The sequence below is a fragment of the Sarcophilus harrisii genome, chromosome 3, assembly GCF_902635505.1.
Source record: "Sarcophilus harrisii chromosome 3, mSarHar1.11, whole genome shotgun sequence".
In the NCBI taxonomy this organism is placed as follows: Eukaryota; Metazoa; Chordata; class Mammalia; order Dasyuromorphia; family Dasyuridae; genus Sarcophilus; species Sarcophilus harrisii.
In genome coordinates this window covers 393,073,602-393,099,746 of record NC_045428.1, presented here as the reverse complement: position 1 = coordinate 393,099,746, position 26,145 = coordinate 393,073,602, and the positions used below count along the sequence as shown (strand labels likewise).

The 26,145-nt window shown below is 31.8% G+C and overlaps 1 protein-coding gene across 4 annotated transcripts in view; it reads right to left on the bottom strand.

Annotated features, from left to right (window-relative positions):
* Window positions 1-26,145, bottom strand: part of SESTD1 (SEC14 and spectrin domain containing 1) — a 111,994-nt gene that overhangs the window by 46,258 nt on the left and 39,591 nt on the right. For all 4 annotated transcript variants that reach the window (XM_031960384.1, XM_031960383.1, XM_031960386.1 and 1 more), the window contains 4 exons: window positions 25,865-25,944; window positions 17,054-17,162; window positions 6,845-6,935; window positions 3,999-4,112 (listed from right to left, as the gene is read on the bottom strand). In XM_031960384.1, coding sequence (XP_031816244.1) covers window positions 3,999-4,112; window positions 6,845-6,935; window positions 17,054-17,162; window positions 25,865-25,919 — 369 coding nt within the window. In that variant the 5' untranslated portion in view covers window positions 25,920-25,944. The remainder of the gene's footprint in view (window positions 1-3,998; window positions 4,113-6,844; window positions 6,936-17,053; window positions 17,163-25,864; window positions 25,945-26,145) is intronic.

The following is a 26,145-nucleotide window of genomic DNA, read 5'->3' as shown; positions in this document are numbered from 1 at the left end:
TTCACCCTATACACAAAATTTAATTTAGCAAAATTTAGTTAAGGATCCAATTAATTAATACGTCACCAATTAATAACACTGGTATGGTAAATACAGAAAATTACATATTATTCTAACTTAAATTATGGGGTAAGTTTCATGAATAACAAAAAAATTTAAATTATATGCATAATTTAGTTTACTGTAGATCAATATGGTTGTCTCTACTTAATGAAGCTTATCATTGATATTAACCCAAGAGAAAACATGGTAATTGGTACTAGAATTGTTTATATTGATGAATAAATTAAAATATTAAGATGCTTAAAGACACCATTGTTGTTATTTTAAATTAAAGTTTAAAAGTTTTAGGCACAATGTAAATATGGTTTAAAATTTTATGGATTAAAATGCTTTTGTCCTTGTAAAGAAGCTCTATCCTCGTTCTATGCATCATACCCTCCTAGCCTCCAGCTCAGTTTTCTAAATACATAGTCCACCAGAATTCCAATATGATTATCTCACTTCCTTGAGTCTTGTTACTACCCCTCAGAGCCTGACAGGTCACAAATGACATAAAAATTCAAAAGGCATTATGCTAGGCCACTCTGCTAAATGCTAGTTACATAAGCAAATCACTAAAATCTTAAGTAACTTAGAGCCAGGGGATTCTTCAACTGACAACCAAATGATATAAAAAAGGAATTAGCAATCCCTCTTGTTATCACCAGGGTTAAGATGATCCATTTCCAGACAGAACTCTCAGCTGTTTGCTAAAAATAGTGGGGAGAACCTAGAGTATTATTTGTATAATATATACTTCAAATACACTATGAGTATATTAGGTACTCAGGTTCAGGTACATAAGAATTTTGGCATCTGAAAGTATGGGAAGATATTGAAGCATTCCAAAACAATCAGTATGGGCAGAGTAAAATGGGGATTGGCTGTAGAATAAACAGGCGAGCAATAAAAGGAAAATCTAGTGTTCCTGCCTCACTACTGAAGTTTTACTACTCTCCATTCCTTTCCAGGAATGATCACCCTTAATTTGAACCCAATCTAGGAATTATTTTTTTGCTATTACATTGTTATTCTACTCTGTATCATCACCCTACTGACCTTAGCATATCTCATATAGTAATAATCATTCTTCTCAGACCTACCCTCTTAAATTTCAGATATAGTTAACTACTCTAGGAAAAAGTTCTGAACTATTTCTATACCATACTCCTCTGTGTTTAGGAAATTTTCCTATCATTCTGAAGCAACCTCCTGTTGACCAATTTGATTTCAGTATTTATTAAGGTCAATGTGGTAGGTCACTGTGTTGAGAACACAAAGGGAAAAAAAAAGTCATAGGTTTCCAAGAAGTTTGAATTTGGATGGGAGGAAGGAGGAAACATGTATATAGATAAGTAAATATAAAAGAATCTGATGAAGGAGAGAACACTATACAAGGTAGGGATCAGGAAGCAGGAATGGAGAAATAAGAAAAGTCTTAATGTTACCGACACATGAGCAGATCATTAAGGAAATTAAAGATTCTAAGAGGCACATATAAGAATGGAATGCTCATTCTGGACTCACAAGTTTTATTTTCTGAAAGTAGAGGTTTTATCTGAGGTACCACTTCATACCTCTCAGATTGGTTAAAATGACAGGAAAAGATAATGATAAATGTTAGAGGGAATGTAGAAATACTGGGACACTGATGCACTGTTGGTGGAGTTGTGAACTGATCCAACCAATCTGGAGAGCAATTTGGATCTATGCCCAAAGGACTATAAAACTGTGCGTACCCTCTGATCCAACAATGTCTCTTACTGGGCTTGTATCCCAAAGAGATCATAAAAAAAGGAAAAGGACCCACAAGTATTAAAATGTTTGTAGCAGTTCTTTTTGTAGTGGCAAGGAACTAGAAACTGGGTGGATGCCCATCAGTTGGAGAATGGCTAAGTTATGATATATGAATGCAATGGATTATTCTTGTTCTACAAAAAATGAACAGAGTGATTTCAGAAAAATCTGTAAAGACCTACATGAATTGATGCTAAGTGAAGTTAAGTAGAGCCAAGATAACATATACAGCAAAACAAGATTATGTGATGATCAATTGTGATGGACTGGGCTCTTTTCAACAATGAGGTTATTCAAGGCAATTCCAATAGACTTGTGATAGAGAGAGCCATGTGCATCCAGAAAGAGGATTATGGAGACTGAATGTGAATCACAACATAGTATTTTCACCTTTGTTATTGCTGTTTGCTTGCTTTTTTTTTCTTTTGATCTGATTTTTCTTGTGCAACATGATAAATATAGAACTATGTTTAGAAGAACTGCACATGTTTAACCTATACTGAATTGCTTGCTGTCTAAGAGACAGGCATTTGGGAATGGAGGGAGAAAAATTTGCATACAAGATTTTGCACAGGTGAATGTTAAAAACTATCTTTGCATGTATTTTGAAAAATAAAAGAAAGTAGAAGTTTTAATGATTATGTCATGTCAAATTACCAAAAGCATACAGATGGTTAAGAGGAAAAAAGGCCTTTTTTCCAAAGAGCAAATAGTCATTAAAATCACTGTATAATTTCCTAAAAACAATCCAGTCCTCTCTTTTCCTGGGTCTAGCTAATTATCCAAGAGTAAGTTTTCGAGATGCATATATTAATGCATTGATCAGTTCTATGTAGTATCTATACAACTGCACAAAAATCTGGACTAGTATTCTACAACATTTTAGTTTTAAGCATACATTCCTATCCTCAATATACTGGTATGTGTATGTGAAATTTAAGAAAGTGTGTGTGTGTTTAATTATATATATATATATATATATTATATATCTAGAGAGAGAGAGAGTGCATTTATCATCAATGTTCAGTTGTGTCTGATTCTGTGACCCTACTAGAGGGGTCTTTTACTTCTTTCTCTACCTTTTTTTATGATAAGGAAACTGAAGTAAAAAGGGTTAAGAGCTTTCCCAGAATCACACAGCTAGTATGTATCTGAGGCCACATTTGAATTCAAAAAACAAGTCTCCCTGAGTTCAGGTCCAGCACTCTATCCACTATATCACCTATATGCCCTATCCCTGGCATATGTACATTTAAATAACTTATGTGTACATTACATACATTATGTAAAATTTTTAAAAAATGAAATAAAGATGAAACCTACAACATTAATAGCTTTAAAATAAATCTGCTCTCACTAAAATATCATCAATATTTTATTGATGCTATTAATAATATTTTAGCAACATCAATATGATTGAATATGTTTTAACAATTTTAGGGAAACTTATCACTACATATCCCAAATAAATAAGTATAAATAGTGAAGTGTAAGTCCAAAAATGTTTAGAATAACAATAGCTTATAATTTCATAAGACTTCAAGGTTTATAAAGTGCTGAAACACTTTATTTTATTTATTGTTCACTACGGCCTAGGTGGTACAAGTGTTACTAATTTACACACAGAACCTAAATTTCAGAAATTAAATGAATTGCTCAAGATCAAAAAGCTAAAAAATATCCTCCCTGCAATACAAACTTAAATTTTCTGATCAGTTTTAAATTTTTTATTTTTAATTTATGGATTAAAACAAGCATTTCAATAACATAGTTTTTAAAAAAACTGCACATAAAACTGCAATTCTATTGTGTACAACTTGCTATTTCTTTTAAATTATACATTATTTTCTCTTCTTCCTGTCACCCACCCTTGAGATGGCTACCACTATACAAAAATAGGTGTGTGTATAATTATACAAATACATATATATGTAAAAATATTCTGCACATACTTTTATTTCTCAATTCTTTCTCTCAATGCAGTGTTTTTTCTCCTACTCCCAAGCTCTTGGATGTAATTTAATATCAGTTAAGATTTTCTTAAATAATGAATACTTGAGAAAGAAAATATTTTGTCATCAAAATACATCATAAAAGATCTAAAATACCAAGAATATAAATTCATAAAAGTCATTGTTATTGGTAAAATATAAACTTACCTCAAAGCCAAGTCTATCTTTCTCCTTCCAAAAACAAAAATGTGTAACTTTCTTATCCCAAAATTCATCTGGTTTTACTACACAAACAAGTGATACCTCAGCTGGAACAACATTCTGCAAAATACATTGAAAATGAAATTTCAAATTACACATTTAGAAAAAAAGCAAAAGAAGACTAAAAGAGAAAAACATTATCTCTATTATTACTATAATCAGTGCCACTTGTGTGTGACATAAGACTAGTCAATAATGGAATTAATATCACCTTTTTGAAAAAATATAAACTTAATACAATACTGGCAAAATTCCAAATTTCCAAACATACTCATGATAAGAAAATAAAAATAGCGATTAACAAAAATTTCACAAAGCTAACTGATTCAGCAATGTCCAGTCAATTGTTTTGGATTTTATTACTCTTTCAACTAAAGTAATGAAGATATAGCAAGGTAAAACCCAAATTCCTAATGGTTTAGAAGTTTTATATTTTGTAACATGGGCTTTTCATGGCATAATAAAATATAGATTTCCCAAAAGTATCAGTGTAATACTTATGCATTTTTTTTAAATCAAACAGACAGAAGTTCTTTAGAACAAGTAAATTCAAACAATTACAGAAGCATTTCCATTTTTTACAATTATTTCTCATGTAATAAAATTCACTTTTTCAGACTATAAAATGTACTAACTTTTAAGAAACATATTTACAAAAAGAAAATAATTACAATATTAATTATTTTGGGACAATATGCCACTACCTCCCACTGCACTGTCACATTAAGGCATATTGAACATACAACGCACTAAAACCATTGTCATTTTCAAATTCTCCAGGGATATCTTATACTCTAAAGTTGATTTTTTCAAGTAAAAATATAATATTTATCCACATTACATTTCATCTTACCTAGACTCAACTCTTCATCATCCAAAATGTTAATTATCCTCCCTAGCTTCGCTTTACTTATAATTTTGATAAGCATGGCTTTTACCCTTATACAATCACTGATACAAATGTTGAACTGCATAAGTTTGAGAACACTGCTAAAGAGTACTCTATTAGATACTTTCCTCCAATTGATCCATTAATTAATTAATTTTTGCCCTAATTATTTAGGCACTACCTAATAGTACCATGTCTTCTATATCCACTCTCCTTGTGAGAAAAGCACAAGAAATTTTGTGGATAAGTGATGGATCAAAGATTGTTCCTCTCAGAAAAGAAACTGAGAGCTAGATCACTCATTAACTGTCCTTATGTTTTTTAATGATTACTGATTAGAATTTGGTTGAAAATATAATTCTTTCAGCTATAATAGGGCTCAAATGCAATGAAGGAAAATATTCTAGGAAAAAGTTAGTTGGTAAAATAAATCTGACTCATAGTTAATGTTCAAGTAAAAAAAAAAAAATTTCAGTTACAAGGATGCCAGTTCTATTATTCCCAATTAAATTCTAAGCATTAGAACACAAAGAATAACCTTATAGAGAAAAGGACTTTACTTTTGTTGTCTAACATAAAGGGAATAGCTCTGGTCAATTTATGGTAGGAGAGGAAGAGTAGCAGGGATGAAAACAATTGTACTTATGGGTCAGGTTGAACTAAGAGAAGACTTATGGTTTAAAAAAAAAAAAAAACCACAGACGTCAGTCCACCTGCTTTCAAGTTCATTTCATGTTTTATAGACATTCCAAATTTCCATCAATGGTCCAAGCGCTCTGATCCAATACCCTCATCTTAAAGAAACTTAAGTGACTTGCTTGGGATTAGAGTCAGATTAACAGTATCTCCATATTAAGTGCAGAATATAAAGCTCATCTTCTTTAAGAAATAACTGTAAATTCTACTACTCTACGAACCTTGAAAGAGCTTCCAAATGATTCTGAAATTCAATTAAAATTTTTGATCAAGAGTTTCACAGCTTTCCATCAGCTATCCCCACTTCTGGGTCCAACTAGTGGCATTCCCAGCTGCTCTCCAAAGTCCTGCTTTCCAAGGAAGCTCCCCCCCATAAAGAGGTTTTTCCTTTGCACACACAGACTTTTTCCAGTTTCATACCTCATTTAAGAATTTGCCCTTTCTTCAAGAACTTTTTGTAAACAAATCCCTTGATCCAGCACATGCTTGTCAATCATTCTTTTCACCCTGCTTACCTATATTGTGTCCCTTTCTCATTTATAAGCTCCTTAAGAAATGGAGAAACTATATGCACGCCCATCACCAATTCTTACAGTGTTTTATGTACAAAACAGCATGTTGAGGATAAGGGAGTGGGGGGGGGACACAAAGATATACTAGATGTGGTTCCTGCTCTGCAGTTTAAATTTCCTCCCTTTGTAGTTCCTTACAGGGCCTAATAAAATACAATGCTTAGTATAAATGCTATTTGTCATAAGCAAAAGTGAAGGAGGAGCCAAAGTTAAATAATCTTTTTTGATTCTAATTAGCTTAGAATGACAACTCTCCTCATAAAACTCTTAACTATTTAAACATATTTTGTTACAAGAAAATGTCATCCAGAAGCAATATACATTAAATACAGATTTACAATTCCTCATTCTTATTTAATTTTTTTAAAAAGTTTAAATCTATTTTTGCAATGATAATTAAATCCCATAGAAACTCAACAACCCACAAAGTTATATGAACATTCTAGAGAACAATCATTTCTTTAAAGTTCATAGAATGTTTGGTCATGGAATCTAGGCCTTATAAATGAGCTAGGGAATTCTTATTGGCTTGCTTCTTTTCCAATGAAATAATTCAACTATTACAATGTTTCAGTACATTGACTAGCAGCTGCAAGACAAAACAATTTACTCATATAGCAGAAAATTCAATTTACCTGTAACATTAAGACAACTGTTTTTACCACATTCCACTGTGATTTTCTGCCATCCACTATCACAGTAAATCCTCTAGCCTTACACTTCTCACTGAAATAAAAAAATAAAATAAAATAAAACATAAGTATAAAAATAAGCTTCAGATGATATTTTAAAGAGAACTATATTTCAAAATATAAATTATGCAAAATGCAGCTTTAAAGCTTCTTGAACACAGGAAGCAATCTGACTTGATCTAAATTACAACAGATTAATTTCTTTTGTAGTATCATCTCGGTTTACCAAGGGAATGATTTCCCTACTTCAGATTAAATTTCATAAGTCACAAACTAAATTAGGCAATAAAAATATCAAGACAGAAAGAAAACCCACTGTTCCAGGCAAAAGCCAAAGAATCAAAATAATTGGCTTTAGTTTTAGTTTGAATTACAGTGTCTTCATCTGTAAAATGGTAGCCTTATATTAAACAGGGAATTCAGTAAAACAGAATATATACTCTACCTTCTACTCTTCAGAAATATAATTTCAACATGGCATAAATTAGACAAGAAATGAAGGATGAATTTGGCAGGAAATAAATGAAAATTGTGTTACCAAATGCACATCTTATACAGCATTAAACAAGTAATGGATTGGTATTATATCATTTTTGTACTTCCTTATGTTAATTTAGTGCCAGTAACATTATTTCATTTGCTAGAAAAAGTTAATGATATAACAGAGAAAGGCAAAGTTTATATCAAGTCAAATGAGAAAAGACTCCAAAGAAAACAGCAAATCTTACTACAGTCAATCAACTACTAAATACCACCTACATGCCAAGAAAAATACAGCAGTTTTGAAATATGAGTTACACTAATAGCCTAATTGTACTTTTAAAAAAAAAAATGCCATCTGTTATTCTGCTTAGTAATTTTTTAAAAGGCAGTATTTTTTTCCAGGAAACAGTAATCTTCTAAATGGTATCTTATTGAGATTGAAGCAACATTATGTAGTCAACAGAAAACTGATCTTAATGTTCAGAGGACATGAGTTCAAATTCTGCCTCATATAAATACTGGCTGTATGATTCAAATCACTTAACTTCTCAGTGTTAACTTTCTCAGACTATCAAGTGACAAGAAGATAATCTACAATAAGAGAGAGAATTTCTCTCTACAATAAGAGAGAGAATTTCTACATCAGGGAATTAGTTGCCTGACAATGAAATCACAGGTCAAGCCACATTTCCCTAATCTAATGAAAGGTTTAAAAGGACCAAAAATGTTTTATTAATATTGTGATGTTTATATATCAGAATACAATCCATCAATTCTTCTCAAAATGGGTTTTTAATATTTTTGTACTTAAAAATGTTATTGTTACCTTTTGTTTTTATGCCACCTTTACTTTCAAACATATCCCTCCCTTTCTTCCTACCTAGTAAACCATCCCTTATGAAATAAAAAACAGAGGGAGAGTGGAAAGTAGTTCAGTAAAACTAACCCAACACATCAACCAACACTGACAACCCCTACATCATTTCCTATCTATATACCCTGAACACTAGAAATATAAAAAAGTCAAGTGTATTGTTCATCTCTTATTATTTATTTCATAATAGTAAATAAGTTTTATTGGTTTTGCTGTTCTCTCCAACTCACAATTACCATCACTGAATATGCCGCTGTCCTAACTTTACTTGCTTCTTTCTGATTCAGTTCATGTCTTTCTAAGTTTCTTGAAATTCTTCACAATCATCCTAAAGTACACTTGATTCCATTTGATTCCATTCACATAATACAGTCAGTTCAGCCATTCTCCAATGTATAAGCATCTATTTTGTTTTCAGTTGTTTCCACAAAAAGTGCTACTGTTAATATTCTGCAATATATAGGATCTTGCTATTTTTTTATCTCTTTGGAATATCTGCCTATTAAGTGGGATCTCTGAGTCAAAGGGCATGGCCATCTTAGTTAACATTTAGCATAATTCCAAACCCTTTTCCAGAATGGATGGCTCAATTCACAGTCCTGCCTACTATCTTTATTTAAAACAAAACAAAGCAAGAAAAAGACACGTTCATCAAAGTTCCTCAAAATTTGAATTACTGGTTTATTTTCATAGTGATTTTGACTTAATCTTATATTAAAGAAAGTTCTGAATAAATTAACTCCAGGAATTTTTTTTCCTGAAAAAAAAATCATACAATTAAGTATGGTTATAATTTTAATCTTGGGGAAAGAAACTACATTACTGTACTGTCTCCTAAACTGCTCTTATAAATTAAATTTTAATACATAAACCTAACACAAAGTCTTATTTTCTTTTTTCTATTTATTGGGAAAGATAGTTTTTTCTTTCAAAAATGTAATATGAAGCATTTAATTAACATATTTTAAATTAATTTATCACTTTAGGATTACAAAAGTAATAAAGTTAGCATCTATAGTAAAAGGCATGAATAACTCTAAAACTATCATTTACCAAAAGTTTTATCAATAATTTTAGCAATTCTTCTGTTGCTAAGTGAAATGAGCAGAATCAGGAGATCATTATACACTTCAACAATACTATATGAGGATCAATTCTGATGGAAGTGGCTCTCTTTGGCAATGAGAGGATCCAAATCAGTTCCAACTGATCAGTGATGAACAGAACCAGCTACACCCAGCAAAAGAATACTGGGAAATGAGTGTGGACCACAACATAGCATTTGTATTCTGTTGTTGTTTGCTTACATTTTTTTTTCTTCCCTGGTTATGTTTACCTTCTTTCTAAATCTACTTTTTCTTGTGCAACAAGATAACTGTATAAATATGTACACATACATTGTATTTAACATCTATTTTAACATGTTTAACATGTAGGGGACTGCCTGCCGTCTGGGGTGGGGGTGGGGTGAGGGGAAGGAGGGGAAAAGTTGAAATGGAAGTTTTTGCAGGGGTCAATGTTGAAGAATTACCCATGTATGTGTTTTATCAATAAAAAAAAATAATAATTTTGGCAATTCTTTTAAAAGCTGGGTAGTAATGGAGTATAGCATACAAATCCAAAGATATTCAAAACTAGGAGACATGGCTACTACAAAAAGAGTTGTTACAACCATTTTTACATATATGTATATTTTTCCCTTTTTTAAAGATCTCTTTTAGATACAGACCCAATAGAGACTTTGCTGCATCAAAGGATATGCACAGTTTGATAGCCTTTTGGGCATAGTTCCATATTGTTCTCCAGAATGGTTGAATAAATTCACAACTCTACCAACAATGCATTAACATCCCTGTTTTCCCACATCCCCTCCAACATTTATCTTTATCTTTTTCTGTCATCTCAGCCAATCTGAGAGGTGTATAGTAGTACCTAAAAGTTGTCTTAATTTGTATTTCTCTAAAGAATAGGGATTTAGATCATTTTCTCATGTGACCAGAAATGGCTTTAATTTTTTCATCTGAAAACTGTCTGTTCATATCCTTTGTATGTCTCAACTTTTAAAGAAAGTATTTCCATATATTTTCCAAATTGCCCTGCTAGCTAATTCTAAAGATATTTATATAAATATAATTGCTATATTTATATAAAAAGAAGCATTATTATTTCAAAAAAATAGAAATGTGACTAGGGATATTAAATGCTTTTGATACCTCGGTCCAAAATGTTTAAATAGTTAAAACAACCCTTGCTTTTACCAAAAATAAAAGGTGAAATCTATCTTGAATATTTGGATATCTTTTTCAATAAAATAAAATTATTTTAACTTCTTTTAATTTGGGAATCATTTATTCTTTATGTACTTCAATAAATGAGTCAAATATTCTACCTACAATTCTTATTATTTAAATAATATAGCATTTTTAAAAATTTTCTATTCAAGACATATTTCTGTTAAGACAGTGTCAATTTAATACTTGAATATTTTAGAAATGGTCGATTTTCTTGCTTAGATACAGCCAATTCAACACAATAATGACATGAAAATATTTGCTAAAATGATAATGCCATGTCTGCAAATTACTTTTAAACATTTTTAAATATGTTCTCAATGAACTGACAATTTTTTCATGCTGTATTATATAACAAGTTACTGCAGCTGAAGATCTACATAGTTCATTACTTATTCTCAATTACTCATCTATTATGAATCAACTTTTTCCTTAAATATTTGTCTTTTATAAACATCTTTATATAGGAATTAAAACAAAAGTATTCGTTTTGAAAGTAATTTCAAAAGAACAATTGTTTTTAAGCAATGGCAACAGTATTAGATAAATGGTGCCAATGAAACCACTTTGGAATATAATATTCCTTTTGTTGCACAACAGATGTTTCAACTGGTTAAATTAAAAATCAGTCACAATATTTTATAGTCATATCCCAGTATCAATGTTGTGAGACAACTCCTTCATGCTCTATCCTCTCTCTCTCTGGAGATAGGAAGCACTTTTTTCATCATGAGGCCTTTGGAATTGTCTTGGATCATTATAGAGATCAAAGTAGTCAAATATTTCATAGTCATCATCATCATAAAATTCCTTTTACTGTATATAGTGATCTCCGGGTTCTTCTCATTTCATTTTAGCATCAGTTCATATAGATCTTGCCATGTGTTGTTTTGTTTTTTCCTTCTGAAACCAGCTTGATCATAAAAAGACTACATATAGGTCCTTTTCCAGTTTCTTTAATCTTTTTAGGATACAGACCTAGTACTGTTATTGCTAAATCAAAGACATTGTATACACAGTTTTATAGTTCCTTGGCATAGTTCCAAATTATTCTCCAGAATGATTGGACCATTTCACAATTCTACCAATAGTTTATTAGTGTATCAATTTTCCTTCATTCAACATTTGTCATTTATGATAGTTGTAAACTGGTATCTCCAAGTCATTTTAATTTTCTCTAATAAACAGTGAGCTAAAGCATTTTTAATATAGCTGTATAGTTTTGACTTCTTATGAAAACTGTTCATATCCCTGGATGACAATGGCTTACATGTATAACTGACTTATTTACTAATATATGAGAAACATGGCCTTCATCAGAAAAACATGCAAAATTTTTTGATGTTACTTCACTGTCTATGGTGTCTTTTTAACAGAATGTAATTTTCCAGGTTATCTCTCTTAATTATGTCTATTTTTGCTTCTGCTTGTCTGAGGTCATGATTGCTATCCTTGCCTTTTTGACTTCAGCTGAAATTCTATTCCAACCCTTTATTTTAACGTGGTGTGTGTCTTTCTGTTTCAAGTGTGTTTCTTGTAAACAATATATTGCTGGATTCTGGTATCTAATCCACTTTGCTATTTGTTTCCATTTTATAGATGAACTCATTCCATTAACATTCAGGGTTTTGATTACTGTGTATTTCGCACCATTCTATTTTCTTCAGTGCATCCTTCTCTGTTTTTACTTTGTCCCTCCTTAGAAGTCTATTTTGTTTCTAATCACTGCCTTCCCTTTTATCATATTCCCTACCTCCACTTTCTTCTCCCCTTTCCCTATTTTCCTATTGTGTAATATAGATTTCCATATGCAACTGAGTGTGTGCATGTACATTTTTCCCTTTTTGAATCGATTCCAATGAAAGTGAGATTCAAGCATTGCCCACCACTCTATTTCCCATTTTCCCTAACACTATAAACATTCTTCTTGAATGCCTCAATTATGTGAAAAAAATTTTCCCCCCATTCTCCTACTCCTTTCCCCCTTCTCCCAATACATACCTCTTTCTCAGCCCTTCACAATGAAGGGGTAACAGAGGACAATCATCTTAACAAAAAGGATTCACATTTATGCCCTTTTTCTTTGAAGATTATTTCAAACAACCCCAATTGAAAAAGTTCTAGGGAGTTATAATTATATTTCTATGTAGGAATGTAAACAATTTAGGTTTTTTGGGTCCCTTATGATCATTCTTTCATAGTTATCTTTTCTTACTTCCCTCATATCTTCTGCTTGAATGTCAAATTTTCTACTCAGCTCTGCTCTTTTAATCAGGAATCCTTGAAAGTCCACTGTTTCATCAAATATTCATTTTTTCCCCTGAAGAATTATACTCATTTTGGCTGTATATTCTTGCTTGTAATCATAGCACCTTTGTCTTCCAGAATATCATATGCTAAAACCTTTCATTCCTTTCACTCTGCTAAATCTTGTGTGATCCTGACTATGGCTTCATGGTATTCAAATTGATTGTTTCTGGCCATTTTCACTATTTTCTTCTTGGCATGGGAGTTCTAGAATTTGGCTATAATATAACTGGAGTTTTCATTTTGTGATCTCTTTCAAGAGGTAATCAGTGGATTCTTTCATTTTCTATTTTACCCTCTGCATCTAAGATATTAGGAAAGTTTCCCTTAATAATTTTTTGAAACATAATGTCTATACACTTTTTTTGATCAAAGCTTTTAAGTAGTTCAATAAATCTTATATTTTATATTATATTGCTGCAATCTATTTTCCAAGTCAGTTGTTGTTCTGATGAGATTTTTCACTTTTTCTTCTTTTCCTTCATTCTTTTGCAATTTCAGTGTTTTTGATGTCGTATGGAGTCACTAGCTTCCAGTGCCCAATTTTAATTTTTAAGAAATTATTTTCTTAGCTTTCTTATAGAATTTATGTGAAGATTAATTTTTTCACTGCATTTCATTCTGTTACGTACATGATAAAATGGACAACAGATTAGCAAGATTAGGGTTTAATGTTTGTCATTGAAATGTTTTTTATTTTGTTTTGTTTTTAAAGGTGCATTTATTTTGCATTTGCTAATCTATAATTGCCTTTAAATAAAGACTTAGAAATACAATATTAAAATTAAAGTAACATCTTTCACATTTGTTAATAGAGACAGAATTCTAATAAATAAAAGAAGAAATGATTTTGTTCAGTTAACTTTAGTACCTCTTTTTTATTTGGCCAATTCTGCTTCTTAAATTCTATTCTGTGAATTTTTGTGCCTTTTTTAACCATTAGGCCAATTCTGTTTTTGAAGGAGTTATGTCCTTCTGTATTTCTTATGCCTCTTTTTCCAAGCTATTAATTTTCTTTTTGGAATTTTCTTGCATCATTCACATTTTCTTCCTTAATTTTTCCTTGACTATTCTTTATCTTTTTCTTTAATTCTTTAATAACTCCGACAGGCTTGGTTGTGGATATTTTCACACTGTTGTCTTCTAGGATTGTACCTTCATCTTCCCTAGCATTGTAGCAGCTTTTTAGGGGAAAGTTGTTTTTTTTCTTCTTTGCTCCTTTTTTTTCCCAGCCTATTTCTTGATTTTGAACTTTATGTTAAAGTTAGGCTCTGATCATCTGAGAGTGGGCAAGTACTGACCCAAGCTTCAGGCTTTTATTTTATACTAATATTTTCAGATCTAATTCTAAGGATCTTTAAGTTTTGGGTACTTCTAAAGTTATGGCAAGCCAGAAAAAAGCTTCATTCCTCTCCTGGTCTCTACTCTGGTTTTTACGCCTGATCTTCTGTAGTTGCAAGCTAACACTTCTCTTGGCCTGGGAATTGTGAACAGGTCCCATGCTCCATTATGATATACCACAAGCACCTCTCTCTATCCTGGGCAACAGAGCTGCCAATAAGAGCCAGTAGCAATCAATGCCAGCAAAGGATTTCTTATATTTTCTTTCTGACCAGCTGTCCAACCCCGTTCCTATCTCTAACCTGAGAATTCCCAAAGCTGCTGCTATCGCAGCTCCCAAACACTCTAAGCCAACCTGAACTCCAGTGTCACAGACCTCTCCTGCCAACCTCCTATGTTGTTTTAGGCTAGAAAATTGTCTCACCCCAATCTTTGTTGGCTCTGCTGATCCAAAATTTAATTTAAGAAGTTAAATTTGGAAGGGATTTTGGGAGAATTTAGCTGGGTTGCTGTCTACACCCAACCATCTTAGCTCCAACCCTGCAATTTGTGTTCAAATATCTTAAAGACGTTCTTTGATTCCCTAATTTATGTCATATTATTTTTTATTCTTTAATAAGATATTTGTTTTCAATTTAAATATTATCTTTTCATTCTCTAAATCTTTATTTTCTCTCTAAATCCCCAGGTCCCTATAACCAACTTATTACAGGAAAAAGAAGAAAGCACAAGGCCAGTCATAGCAGTTCTGAAAACTCCATATTGAAGTGGATAAATATGAACCCAGTCCTCTAATCAATCCACAGTTTATTGCCATACTATGAATGATCCTTTTGCTTTCCTATACACCATTTCTTTCATATTTTCTAAAAGGAGAGAACAGGAAAACCAGTATTTTTCTAATGCCAAAGTGGACTTCAATCCCTTGCAATTCTCACATTCTGATTTCTATTATAAATATTTGTATACATATTTATTCCTTTTATCAGACTAAAATCTTTTCAAGGGTAGAATTTTTATCTTATTTTATTTCTGTATCCCTGGCATCCAGAGTATATTTACTGAACTGAATTGACCTGCATTGAACTGAACTAAATATTGGAAACATACAGGAAACATTCCTCAATTCTAGTTCAACTATCTTAGGATTCTCTGCATCTGATTTATGACCTCATCAGTGAACCAAAATTGTTCTCTGAAAAATGACCAATAATTTCTTATATGCCAAATCTAATGTTCTTTTCTTAATCCTCATCCTTTTTAAATCTTTAGATATTTTTGAACATCCTTTTCTTCTATTCATGACACTGTTCTTTACTGTTTCTCCTCCTACTTGCACAACCAATCCCACTCAATCTTCTTTGTTGAATTATAACCCAGCACTTCCCTCCCCGTTAAGTGTGGGTGAGCTCTAAGGCTCTTTCCTGAGTTCACTTTTCATTTCTGTTTACACTCTTTTTTGGTGAATTCATCAGTTCATAAGTATTTATCATCTCTATGAAGATTACTTCTAGGTCTATATATCTAACCCAAGTCTCTCTCCTAAACTCCAGTACTGCATCATTAACTGCCTAATAGACATTTCCCATTGGATGTCCTTCCTATATGCCTTTCAAATTCAACATGTCAAAAAGAAAACTAATTATCCTTTTCCCCAAATCCACTTCCCTTCTGAAATCTTACTCTGATAATCCATTCTCCATTCAATTGCCAAAGTGACATTCCTAAAGCACAGATTTGAACATGTCACTCCCCTGTTAAATAAAATCCAATAATTTCCAAATGCTGCTAGAATTAAATAAGAAATCCCCTGTTTGGCATTTAAAGAGCTTTAGAAATTGGCTCCAAACATTTTTTCAGACCTTCTATACATTAATCTCCTCTCTTTCACATATTCTGTTATTCAACCAAACTGGCAGTCTTGCTGTTCCTCACACATTCTATTCCATCTGAATCTTTGGTCAGACTCTCTGGGATCTAACCCTATTCTATTATTCCTTACGCTCTTGCTTGATATTTAAGCTATATGATTCCTACTGTCCTTACTTCTATGATTCAGAATCTGTAGTTTCTTTCAAAAGTCAGTTCAAGTCCCACTTTTTAAATGAAGTCTGTCCTGATGTTTCAAGCTGTCAATGCTTCTCACTCAAAAAAATACCTTGTATTTGTTTGTATATGTATGCATTGTGTATATATGTACTGTGTACGAGATATATGTGTATCGTGTGCTGAGTAAACATGAATACATATATGTATTTATGTGGTAACATGTAAACTCCTTGAAAGCAGGAACTGTTTCATTTCTGACTTCATATCACCAGCACTTAGCACAATACCTAGTAAGTACACAATTAGTCTTACTCATTACTTACAGACTGAATGATATAGGGAGATTTTAATAAATCACATCAAGGAAGTTTTCAACTCTCAGGAATTATGCTTGCTAATTTTTCCTGTTTCTTAAAGATTATACCTTTTCCTTGAAAACAAAATAATATATTCTGAGTAAAAAAAATTTTTTTTAAATAATTGTGCATAATAACCTCCTTACACCTTCAAAAATATTCCTGCAGTATATAAGGAAGCATTCAATATACAATTAAACAGAAAAGAATAAGGAACATTCCCAAAAGAATAAAGAATCCTTATGAGTTACAGAATCTATGTTATAACTTCCCTTGTAGAGCAAATAACTCTTTTATAATATAAATTTAACAATTCTTAATTGATCTGCTCTTTAATTTGACTTTTATTAGTTTTTTCAAACCTTTAAATCACCAAGACACATTTTATCCTATTTTATCAGTAATTAAATAAATATACTAAAGTTGGAAAAAATAACACCTTTAAAGTCACCTTGGAATGCTGAGAAGATAGTCCAAAGTAACACTCAACTCATCCATATTTGTCTGTTCAAGGCATAATGGAATGGTCAGAATGAGGCCACTTCGTCTGTCCTTTCCTCCTGGAAAAAAAAATTGCATGATCTTAGCGTAATTGACATTATATCCCTATGCAAATAATTCATATCTAGGAACAAAAAAAGCAATTACATTTCCAATCTGTTTTGATAGTTTTTCCCTCCTTTTTTGGGGGTAGGGAAGGGTGGGAGAAGGAATGGGTATGGTTATGAAGAACCCTCAATATAAGAACTCCATCCCTCATGCATATCAGCAACTACATACAGTTAAAGAGAGTTGACTGGACAAGTAAAGTGATTAACCTGTATTGAAACAATCAATCAGAAGCCAGACTTGAATTCCACATCATCATGTGGATTTCATGGCTGTCTCTCTATCTAGTACAACTTTTCATGGCAGCTTAGAAGAGTTAAAAAAAATTTAAATACCTTTTGACAAAGCAAAAATGAGTCAACAACTGAAAGTACTAAAATAAAAATAAACTAAACCCATTCCCTAATTATGTGGAAAAGAACTAGAAAAACTTTCCAAGAAATCAGGAATTTTTTTTTTCCATTTTGTCTTTGAATGTTCAGCTTCAAGCTCCTATTGCATATTGTAGGTAGGTATTTAGTAACTGTCTTTTTTCAATTCAACTAAAATTTACCATGTACCTATTATTTATAACACACTCTAAGAACTTCCAGTTCTTTAGTATCCTACTAAAGGATATAATATGTACAAATGTAAATAAATGCAAAGTACAAACAAAATAATATAAAGTAATTTTAAGAAAGTGAAAATGGTGATAACTGGGAGTAGGATTAAAAAAAGTTTATATAAAAATCAAATTATTTTGAGAAAGCTAGTAATTCAGTTAATGTAACCTACAAGAAAGGAATGCATTCAAGAAATGGGCAACCATCCATACCCAGGTAAGGAAGTAAATGTCCAAAGAGAACAAGGAGCAAGCCAATTTGACTGTAACAGAGTTCTTGGAGAGGAGTAATATGAAATGAAATGAAAAGTGGGGAGTGAAATTATGAAGGACTTCAAACACTCTAGGGTATGGATTTTTAAAACTTTTTTCCTAGACTAAAGAATCTCTCAATATCTCTCAAATGCCACAGTTCAGCTCTTCCTTCTCTGCATTCTCTAACAAATTCACTCTATTACTAAATTTAGATAAATATATGACAAAGAATATCTATTACTAAATTTTGATATACTTTGGGATGGATACCCCCATAAAGCTTTTATATCAATATCTAGGATATAAACTACAGGTGAATAAATTGTTCCCAGAATTAAATAAAAGGAGAAAAGTAGTCTGGGATTTCTTTGGAAAACTTCAAATTCTTTAATTGACCCCAACTTTTCACAAACATGATAGTAAAATAAATTAGAGTTCATGCATCAATATAATGGAACATAAAAGCACACTAAAATTGATGACTATAAGAAATTTTGAAAAGCATAGGAATGCTCATTATAAACTGATACAGAATTAAGTAGGACCAGTAAAAACAATATATAGAATGATTAAAAAAATTTAAGTGGGAAGAACAACAAAACAAACAAAAACAAATGTGAAATTATGAGGAAGAATGACTCCTGAGAAGATATACTAAGTTCTAACATATATCTATACAAGTTCTTATCTTTCTTCTAGACCCCAGTAGAATAAAATAAATTCTTACAATATTCATTTCCAACAAAATACATCCCCATATTAGCCATGTATAAATATAATGTGTCTCATTCTTAAATCTTCTTTCTAGCTAGTGTGGGTGGTATGATTCATCATAAGGTCTCTGGAATCCCGATTTGTCATTTCAATACTCAAGAATTATAAAGACTCTCAAAGTTGTTTTTCTCTATAATGTTGTCATTGTATAAATTATTCCTTTATTTTTGGTCACTTCAATCTACATTATAGAGATTTTCTTAGTTTTCTCTGAGTCTATTGCATCATTTCTAATGGCATAACAACCATCTACTACATTCATACACTACAGTAGGTTAAGCCATTCTCTAATAGGTGGACACTTTCTTATTCTCCAGTTTGGGGTTATTTCTCACTATTTTTGATTTCTTAGAGGTCCAGATCTAGGAGGGATTATGAACAGCTTACCAACTATCCTTTTGTGCACAGCTACAAATTGCTTTCCAGAATGGATGGTATAAGCTCTACCAACAATGGAGTGGTGTTTGTGTTTTCCTGCAGTCCCTCCAACATTTTACAAATCTCTTCTTTTGTCATTTTTTTGCCAATCTGATGAGTTTGAGGTAAAACCTCAGGATTAATTTGCATTTCTTTAATTATTGGCAATTTGAAATTTTTCTTCAATAGGGCTATTTCTTCCTTTGAAAACTGCCTTTTAATACTCTAGAATAGTGTTTAGTATTATAAACTTGAATTAAATTCTCATATATCTGGGATGTGAAAATTTTATCAAAGAAGTTTGCTGCAAAAAATTTGCAATTTGGAATTATGTCCAAAATTCTATAAAACTGTGCAGCAGTTTTGCTACTGGGCTTGTATTCCAAAGAGATCATAAAAAAGGAAAGACCCACGTGTACAAAAAATGTTTGTAGCAGCTCTTTTTGTAGTATCCAAGAAAATGGAAATTGAATGAACGTTCATCAACTGAGGGATGGCTAATAAAGTTATAGTATATGAATGTAATGGAATATAACTGTTCTATAAGAAATGATGAGCACACTGTTTTCTTTTTTTTATTTTATTTTATTTTTATTTAATAGCCTTTTATTTACAGGATATATACATGGGTAACTTTACAGCATTAACAATTGCCAAACCTCTTGTTCCAATTTTTCACCTCTTACCCCCCCCCCCACTCCCTCCCCTAGATGGCAGGATGACCAGTAGATGTTAAATATATTAAAATATAAATTAGATACACAATAAGTATACATGACCAAAACGTTATTTTGCTGTAGAAAAAGAATCAGATTCTGAAATATTGTACAATTAGCTTGTGAAGGAAATCAAAAATGCGGGTGTGCATAAATATAGCGATTGGGAATTCAATGTAATGGTTTTTAGTCATCTCCCAGAGTTCTTTTTCTGGGCATAGCTAGTTCAGTTCATTACTGCTCCATTAGAAATGATTTGGTTGATCTCGTTGCTGAGGATGGCCTGGTCCATCAGAACTGGTCATCATATAGTATTGTTGTTGAAGTATATAATGAGCTCCTGGTCCTGCTCATTTCACTCAGCATCAGTTCATGTAAGTCTCTCCAGGCCTTTCTGAAATTATCCTGTTGGTCATTTTTTACAGAACAGTAATATTCCATAATTTTCATATACCACAATTTATTCAACCATTCTCCAACTGATGGACATCCATTCAGTTTCCAGTTTTTAGCCACTACAAAAAGGGCTGCCACAAACATTCGTGGCACATACAGGTCCCTTTCCCTTCTTTGTAATCTCTTTGGGATATAATCCCAGTAGTAACACTGCTGGATCATAGGGTATGCACAGTTTGATAACTCTTTGAGCATAGTTCCAAACTACTCTCCAAAATGATTGGATTCGTTCACAACTCCACCAACAATGCATCAATGTCCCAGTTTTCCCGCATCCCCTCCAACAATCATCATTATTTTTTCCTGTCATCTTAGCCAATCTGACAGGTGGAGCACACTGTTTTCAGAGAAGCCTGGAAACTGATGCTAAGTGAAACGAGCAGAACCAAGAGAACACTGAATACAGTATTACCAATAAGATTATGTAATGATCAACTGTACTGGACTTGGCTTTTCTCAACAATGTGGTGATTCAAGGCAATTCCAATAGACTTGGGACGGAAAATGCCATCCATATCCAGGGAGAGAATGATGGAGACTAAATATAAATCAAAGCACGGTATTGTCACCTTTTTGTTGTTTGTTTTTTCTTTCTCATGATTTTTTTCCCTTTTGGATTGATTTTTCTTATAAAACATGACAAATATGGGAAAATATTTAAAAGGATTTGCACATATTTAACCAATATCAGATTTCTTGCTGTATTGGGCAGAGGGGAGGGGAAAAAATTGGAAACAAAATCTACAAAAATGAATATAGAAAACTATCTTTACATATATGTAGAAAAAATACTATTGAGAAATATTAACAATAGATAAAAATTAAATTTATCCAATTACCAACTTCCCCTTTAATTTTACTGCATTTCTATATGCAAAAACTTTCCAATTCTACATATTCAAAATAATTCATTTTATTTTCTGAGACTTTTCTATTGCTTATTTAGCTATGAATTCTTCCTCTATCTTTGCATCTTTTTTATATGTCACCTCTTTATATATGTCACGCATCAATTTGGAGTTTATCTTGGTATACAGTATGAGGCATTTGTCTATATTCATTTTCTGTCAAATTGTTTTCTGGTTTCCCCTGTAATTTTTGTCAAATATTAAATCCACAGTAATAGGAGACCTTTGGATTTATCAAATACTATAGTCCTGAGTTAAGACTGCTTCTGTATATTGTGTACTTAAACTGTTCTATTGATTAGCATTTTAATTTTTTAACCTAGTATCATCATTTTAATAACTGCTGCTATGTTGAAATATGGTATTTTTCATTGTCACTTTCCCCCATCATTACTCTGGAGATTCTTAACCTATTGTTTTTCTGTATGAATTTATTATTTTTTTTGAAATAATAATTTACTGGTAGTTTGTGTGGTATGGAACTGAATAAGTAAATTAATTTAGTAAGTAATATCATTTTTATTATATTTCTTGATATAACCACGAACAATTAATATTTCTCCAATTGTTTAGGACTGACTATTTCTGCAATTCAAGTTTGATTCATAGTTATCAAAGGTATCTTAGTAGACATATTCCCAAATATTCTATATCTCCCTACAGTTATTTTGAATGAAATTTCTCTTTCTAGCTCTTGGATTTGATTGAAACATACAAGAATGCCGATTAACATGTGGATTTATTTTTTACCCTACAATACTCCTGGAGTTGTTTCAGCTAATTTTTGGTTGACTATTTAGGATTTTCTAAGTAAACAATTATATCATTAGCAAAAAATGATAATTCAGTTTCCCATGTGTCTATACTTAGACCCTAAATTTCTCTTTTCTTACAGTTAAAATTAACAATTCTAGCACTACATTAAATGATAATGAGTGTTCTTTTTTTTTCCCCTAATCTTACTGAAAAGATCTTTTTTCTTTTCTCTTATGTATAATATTTGTTTGGATTTAGATAAATGTTATTTACCATATTCAGGAGAGATCCATTTATTCTTGTGCATTTAGTGTTTTTAATAGGAATAGATGTAGGATTTTGTCAAAAGCTTTCTCAGCATCTATTGATATAATCATGTGTTAAGTCCAAACTAGCTCCCTGGGAAAAAAGTCCTTGGTCTATAGGGGGAGAAGCAGGCAAATTGCCAGGAGTTTAGCCAAAGATCGCTTCTCATTCTGGAGTCCAGAATCTACACCTTTCTCCTCCTCATCACACTGCCAAGTGAGACTCTGGCCTCTATCATCCCACCCTCTAATCGTTGCCTACGATTATCTTAACTCCAAACATTGAGCCAGCACCAAAGGTGAGAAAAGCCATTTTTCCGAACATATGCTAATAGTCATTGTCTTATATCAAATAGATAATTAGCCTTAAGTACTATACCTTTTAAGAGTTTCATCCCTTTACAATCATGATTTTTGTAATTTGTATAAAATTATTTATATTTATAAACTGATTTTTGTTGAATCATCTGCATTCCTAAAAAAATTCCAATAAAATCATAGTGTATAATATTTCTAATATGTTGATGCAACCTATTTGCTAATATTTATTTTAATAATTTTTCATGGATATTCACTGGGGATATTGGCCTATTACCTCTCTGTTTTGTCTTTTCCTGGTTTAAGAGTCAAGATTATATTTGTAATATAGGAATAGAATGAAAAGGGGTCTTTCTTTCCTATTACTGCAAATAGTCTGTGTAATACTGAAATTGATAGTCCTCAGAATATTTGATGATATTCACTTGTAAATACATCCAGCCCTGGAGTGGTTTTTCTTTGCGAGTACATTTCTTTCTTTTTAATTTCTTTCTCTAAGATTGGGCTTTTTAAAAAGTCTATTTCTTCTTTTGTAAGTTTTCATCTAAGTTATCAATTTTGTTAGCAGATAATTGGGCAAAAGTTTCTGATAATTTATTATATTTCCTTTTCAGTTCTTTGGTTTTCCTCTTTTTAATACCTGAATGGCATCAGTGATGCTATTGCAGATAGAGAAATATAGAAGGATGAATATACTTTTCCTTAAGACTTCATGTCTAAGTAAATCTCCCTTTGTTAAATGTCAGACTTTTGACATTTCATTTCTTTAAAATATCAAACATAAATGACCAGAACATCTGTCTGAATTAGATCTTCTTTACAATAGGATGTAATTTTATTTGAAATGTGTGCTCTCCTTTCAACTTATTAATCATTATTAGGATCATTTCGAACTCATATAAAACAAAGAGAAAGAAAAAGGGGACTGGGATGGTAAGGAGAGAGTTTTACTGAGTTAAATACAAAAAGAGGTGAAAGGCTAGAAGAAAAGGGCTTAAAAGAATTTGTGTACCCATGTAAGACTAAAGTATAATTCCATTCAAATAAAAATGATTAGAATCAGAGGAAAAAAGTAGTAGTATGGGGATCTGTGCCCTAAAAAGGAAAAAAAAAGTCTGATGCTGGCAACCAAAAGACACTTTTGGCCCTGGAGATCTGGGTTGCTTCTTCTCTAAATACATTGCCTCTCAGAGACCTCATCACCTCCCTTGGCTTCAATAATCACAGTTACATGATTCTAATATCTATATGTCTAGCTTTCATCTTGCTCTTAAGCTCAAGTTTCCATTATCAACTGCCTTTTACACATTTCAGTGTATTTCTTGCAAAGATTCCAAAATAAGTCATTACTTTTCCTTCCAAAACCACCAATTTCTGATGTTGAGTGAAATGAGCAGAACCAGGAGATCATTATACACTTCAACAACAATACCGTATGAGGATATATTCTGATGGAAGTGGATATCTTGGACAAAGAGAAGATCTAATTCAGTTCCAACTGATCAGTGATGGACAGAATCGGCTACAGCCAGAGAAGGAATACTGGGAAATGAGTGTGAACTGCTTGCATTTTTGTTTTTCTTCCCAGGTTATTTTTACCTTCTGAATCCAATTCTTCTGTGCAACAAGAGAACTGTATGGTTCTGCACACATATATTGTATTTAAGATATACTTTAACATGTTTAACATGTATGAGACTGCCTGCTATCTAGGGGAGGGGCTGGAGGGAGAGAAGGGAAAAGTTGGAACAGAAGTGAGTGCAAGGGATAATGTTGTAAAAAATTACCCATGCATAAGTACCATCAATAAAAAGTTATAATGATAAAAAAAATAAAATAAAAAACCCCCACCAGTTTCTACTGTAGCATCCTACTTCAGTCACTCAAGCTTGCAAGCTCATAATTATCCCCAAGTTCTCATTCTCTCTCATTATAAAACCTCTGCTGTCTAACATTTAAAGATCTTCACAACCTAACTCTGACCTACCTTTTCAGATTCATGTATTGCTTTATTCTATCCAAACTATTTTCTTGATATTTTTCATATATGATATTTCAGCTTGCATCCACATTTTTGCTCATATTATCTCTCATACCTGGAAAACATTCCCTTGTCACTTTCACCTTACAATATTCATTTTCTTTTCATATCTTAATTTAAATGCTGCTTCCTACATGAGGCCTTTCCCTGATTTCCCAAGCTACTGATACCTCTCCCATAAAACATGGTTATAGGGATACATATTATCATTCTCTAGAGTATACAGAATGGAAACTCCTTGAAGGCAGGGACTGTTTCCTTGATGTCACTCTATCCACAGAACCTAAAACTAACTCAAGTTCATGTCTGGGGACAGAGATGAGGGTGGTGAAATGAATACATTAGTTAAATGCAATAGTTAACTTAAATGTCAAGGTAGTTTTCATTCTTCCTAAGCAATATCTGCCAATTTCCCCAATTCCTGATAATACAGAGTTAACATTAATGGAATTCTTAGACTGAATCCAAAAACAACAAGTTTATGAAATTGCATTACTTTTACAAGATAACAGCAGATAGTATCAAGCTTCTATGATACTGTTATCAAGCTATATTAATAAGTCATTTTTATTTCCTAATTAAAAGTAAAGATTCCTTGTTAGGAGTTTAAGGAGATTTCTTTTGTGAAGTATATCATCCAACTAAAGAATTAACTAATCAGACTCAAAATCCTAAAATATTTAAATGAAAATAATGTAATTAATGTTTTATAACTCTCCTGTGTGTTCAAACTTCCTCTAATGGAAGGTGAAGGAAGATAATGATACTATTAAAACTACATTACAAAATCAAGTATTTGGTTGCTAATCAGTCAATTATTCTTGGACTGTGTTTTCTAAAAGAAGTAAAAAAAAAAACAAGATACCAAATTATAGGACAGAATAAAAAACTGGCCTACCAAAATTAATAGTTTGGCTCCCACAAATTTTCATTCAGATTAAAAGATTTCTTACAAGATACCTTTGAAAAAGGTTCTTATGCAAAAGTAAACTATATTTCTGTGAAATACTAAAGAAATGAAGTCCAAATAGTTAACCTGAGTTGAAAGACTTAATAATAGCTATAAAACTGGGTTTTATATGGCTGAAAGGAAAAAAACATACCAGAAAGGAAGGCTAATTTTTTCTTCAGAATGGGTAATATTACTGTAGCTTCCATTATACTTCAATTAACTTCTTCACTTCTGAAAAGAAAAGAAGATGAATATTAAAGACATGAAAATTACTTAGTCATCAAAAAATTTACTGCTTTTATTGCCAAATAAGGCAGCCCATTTGCTTTTACAAACACTGTTTTACTTTGAGATCAATGTTTTAGTTACATCCTCTTTTTTGAGCTGCAGATATGTTGATATGCAGAAATGTTCTAGCTATTTAGGTTTTCT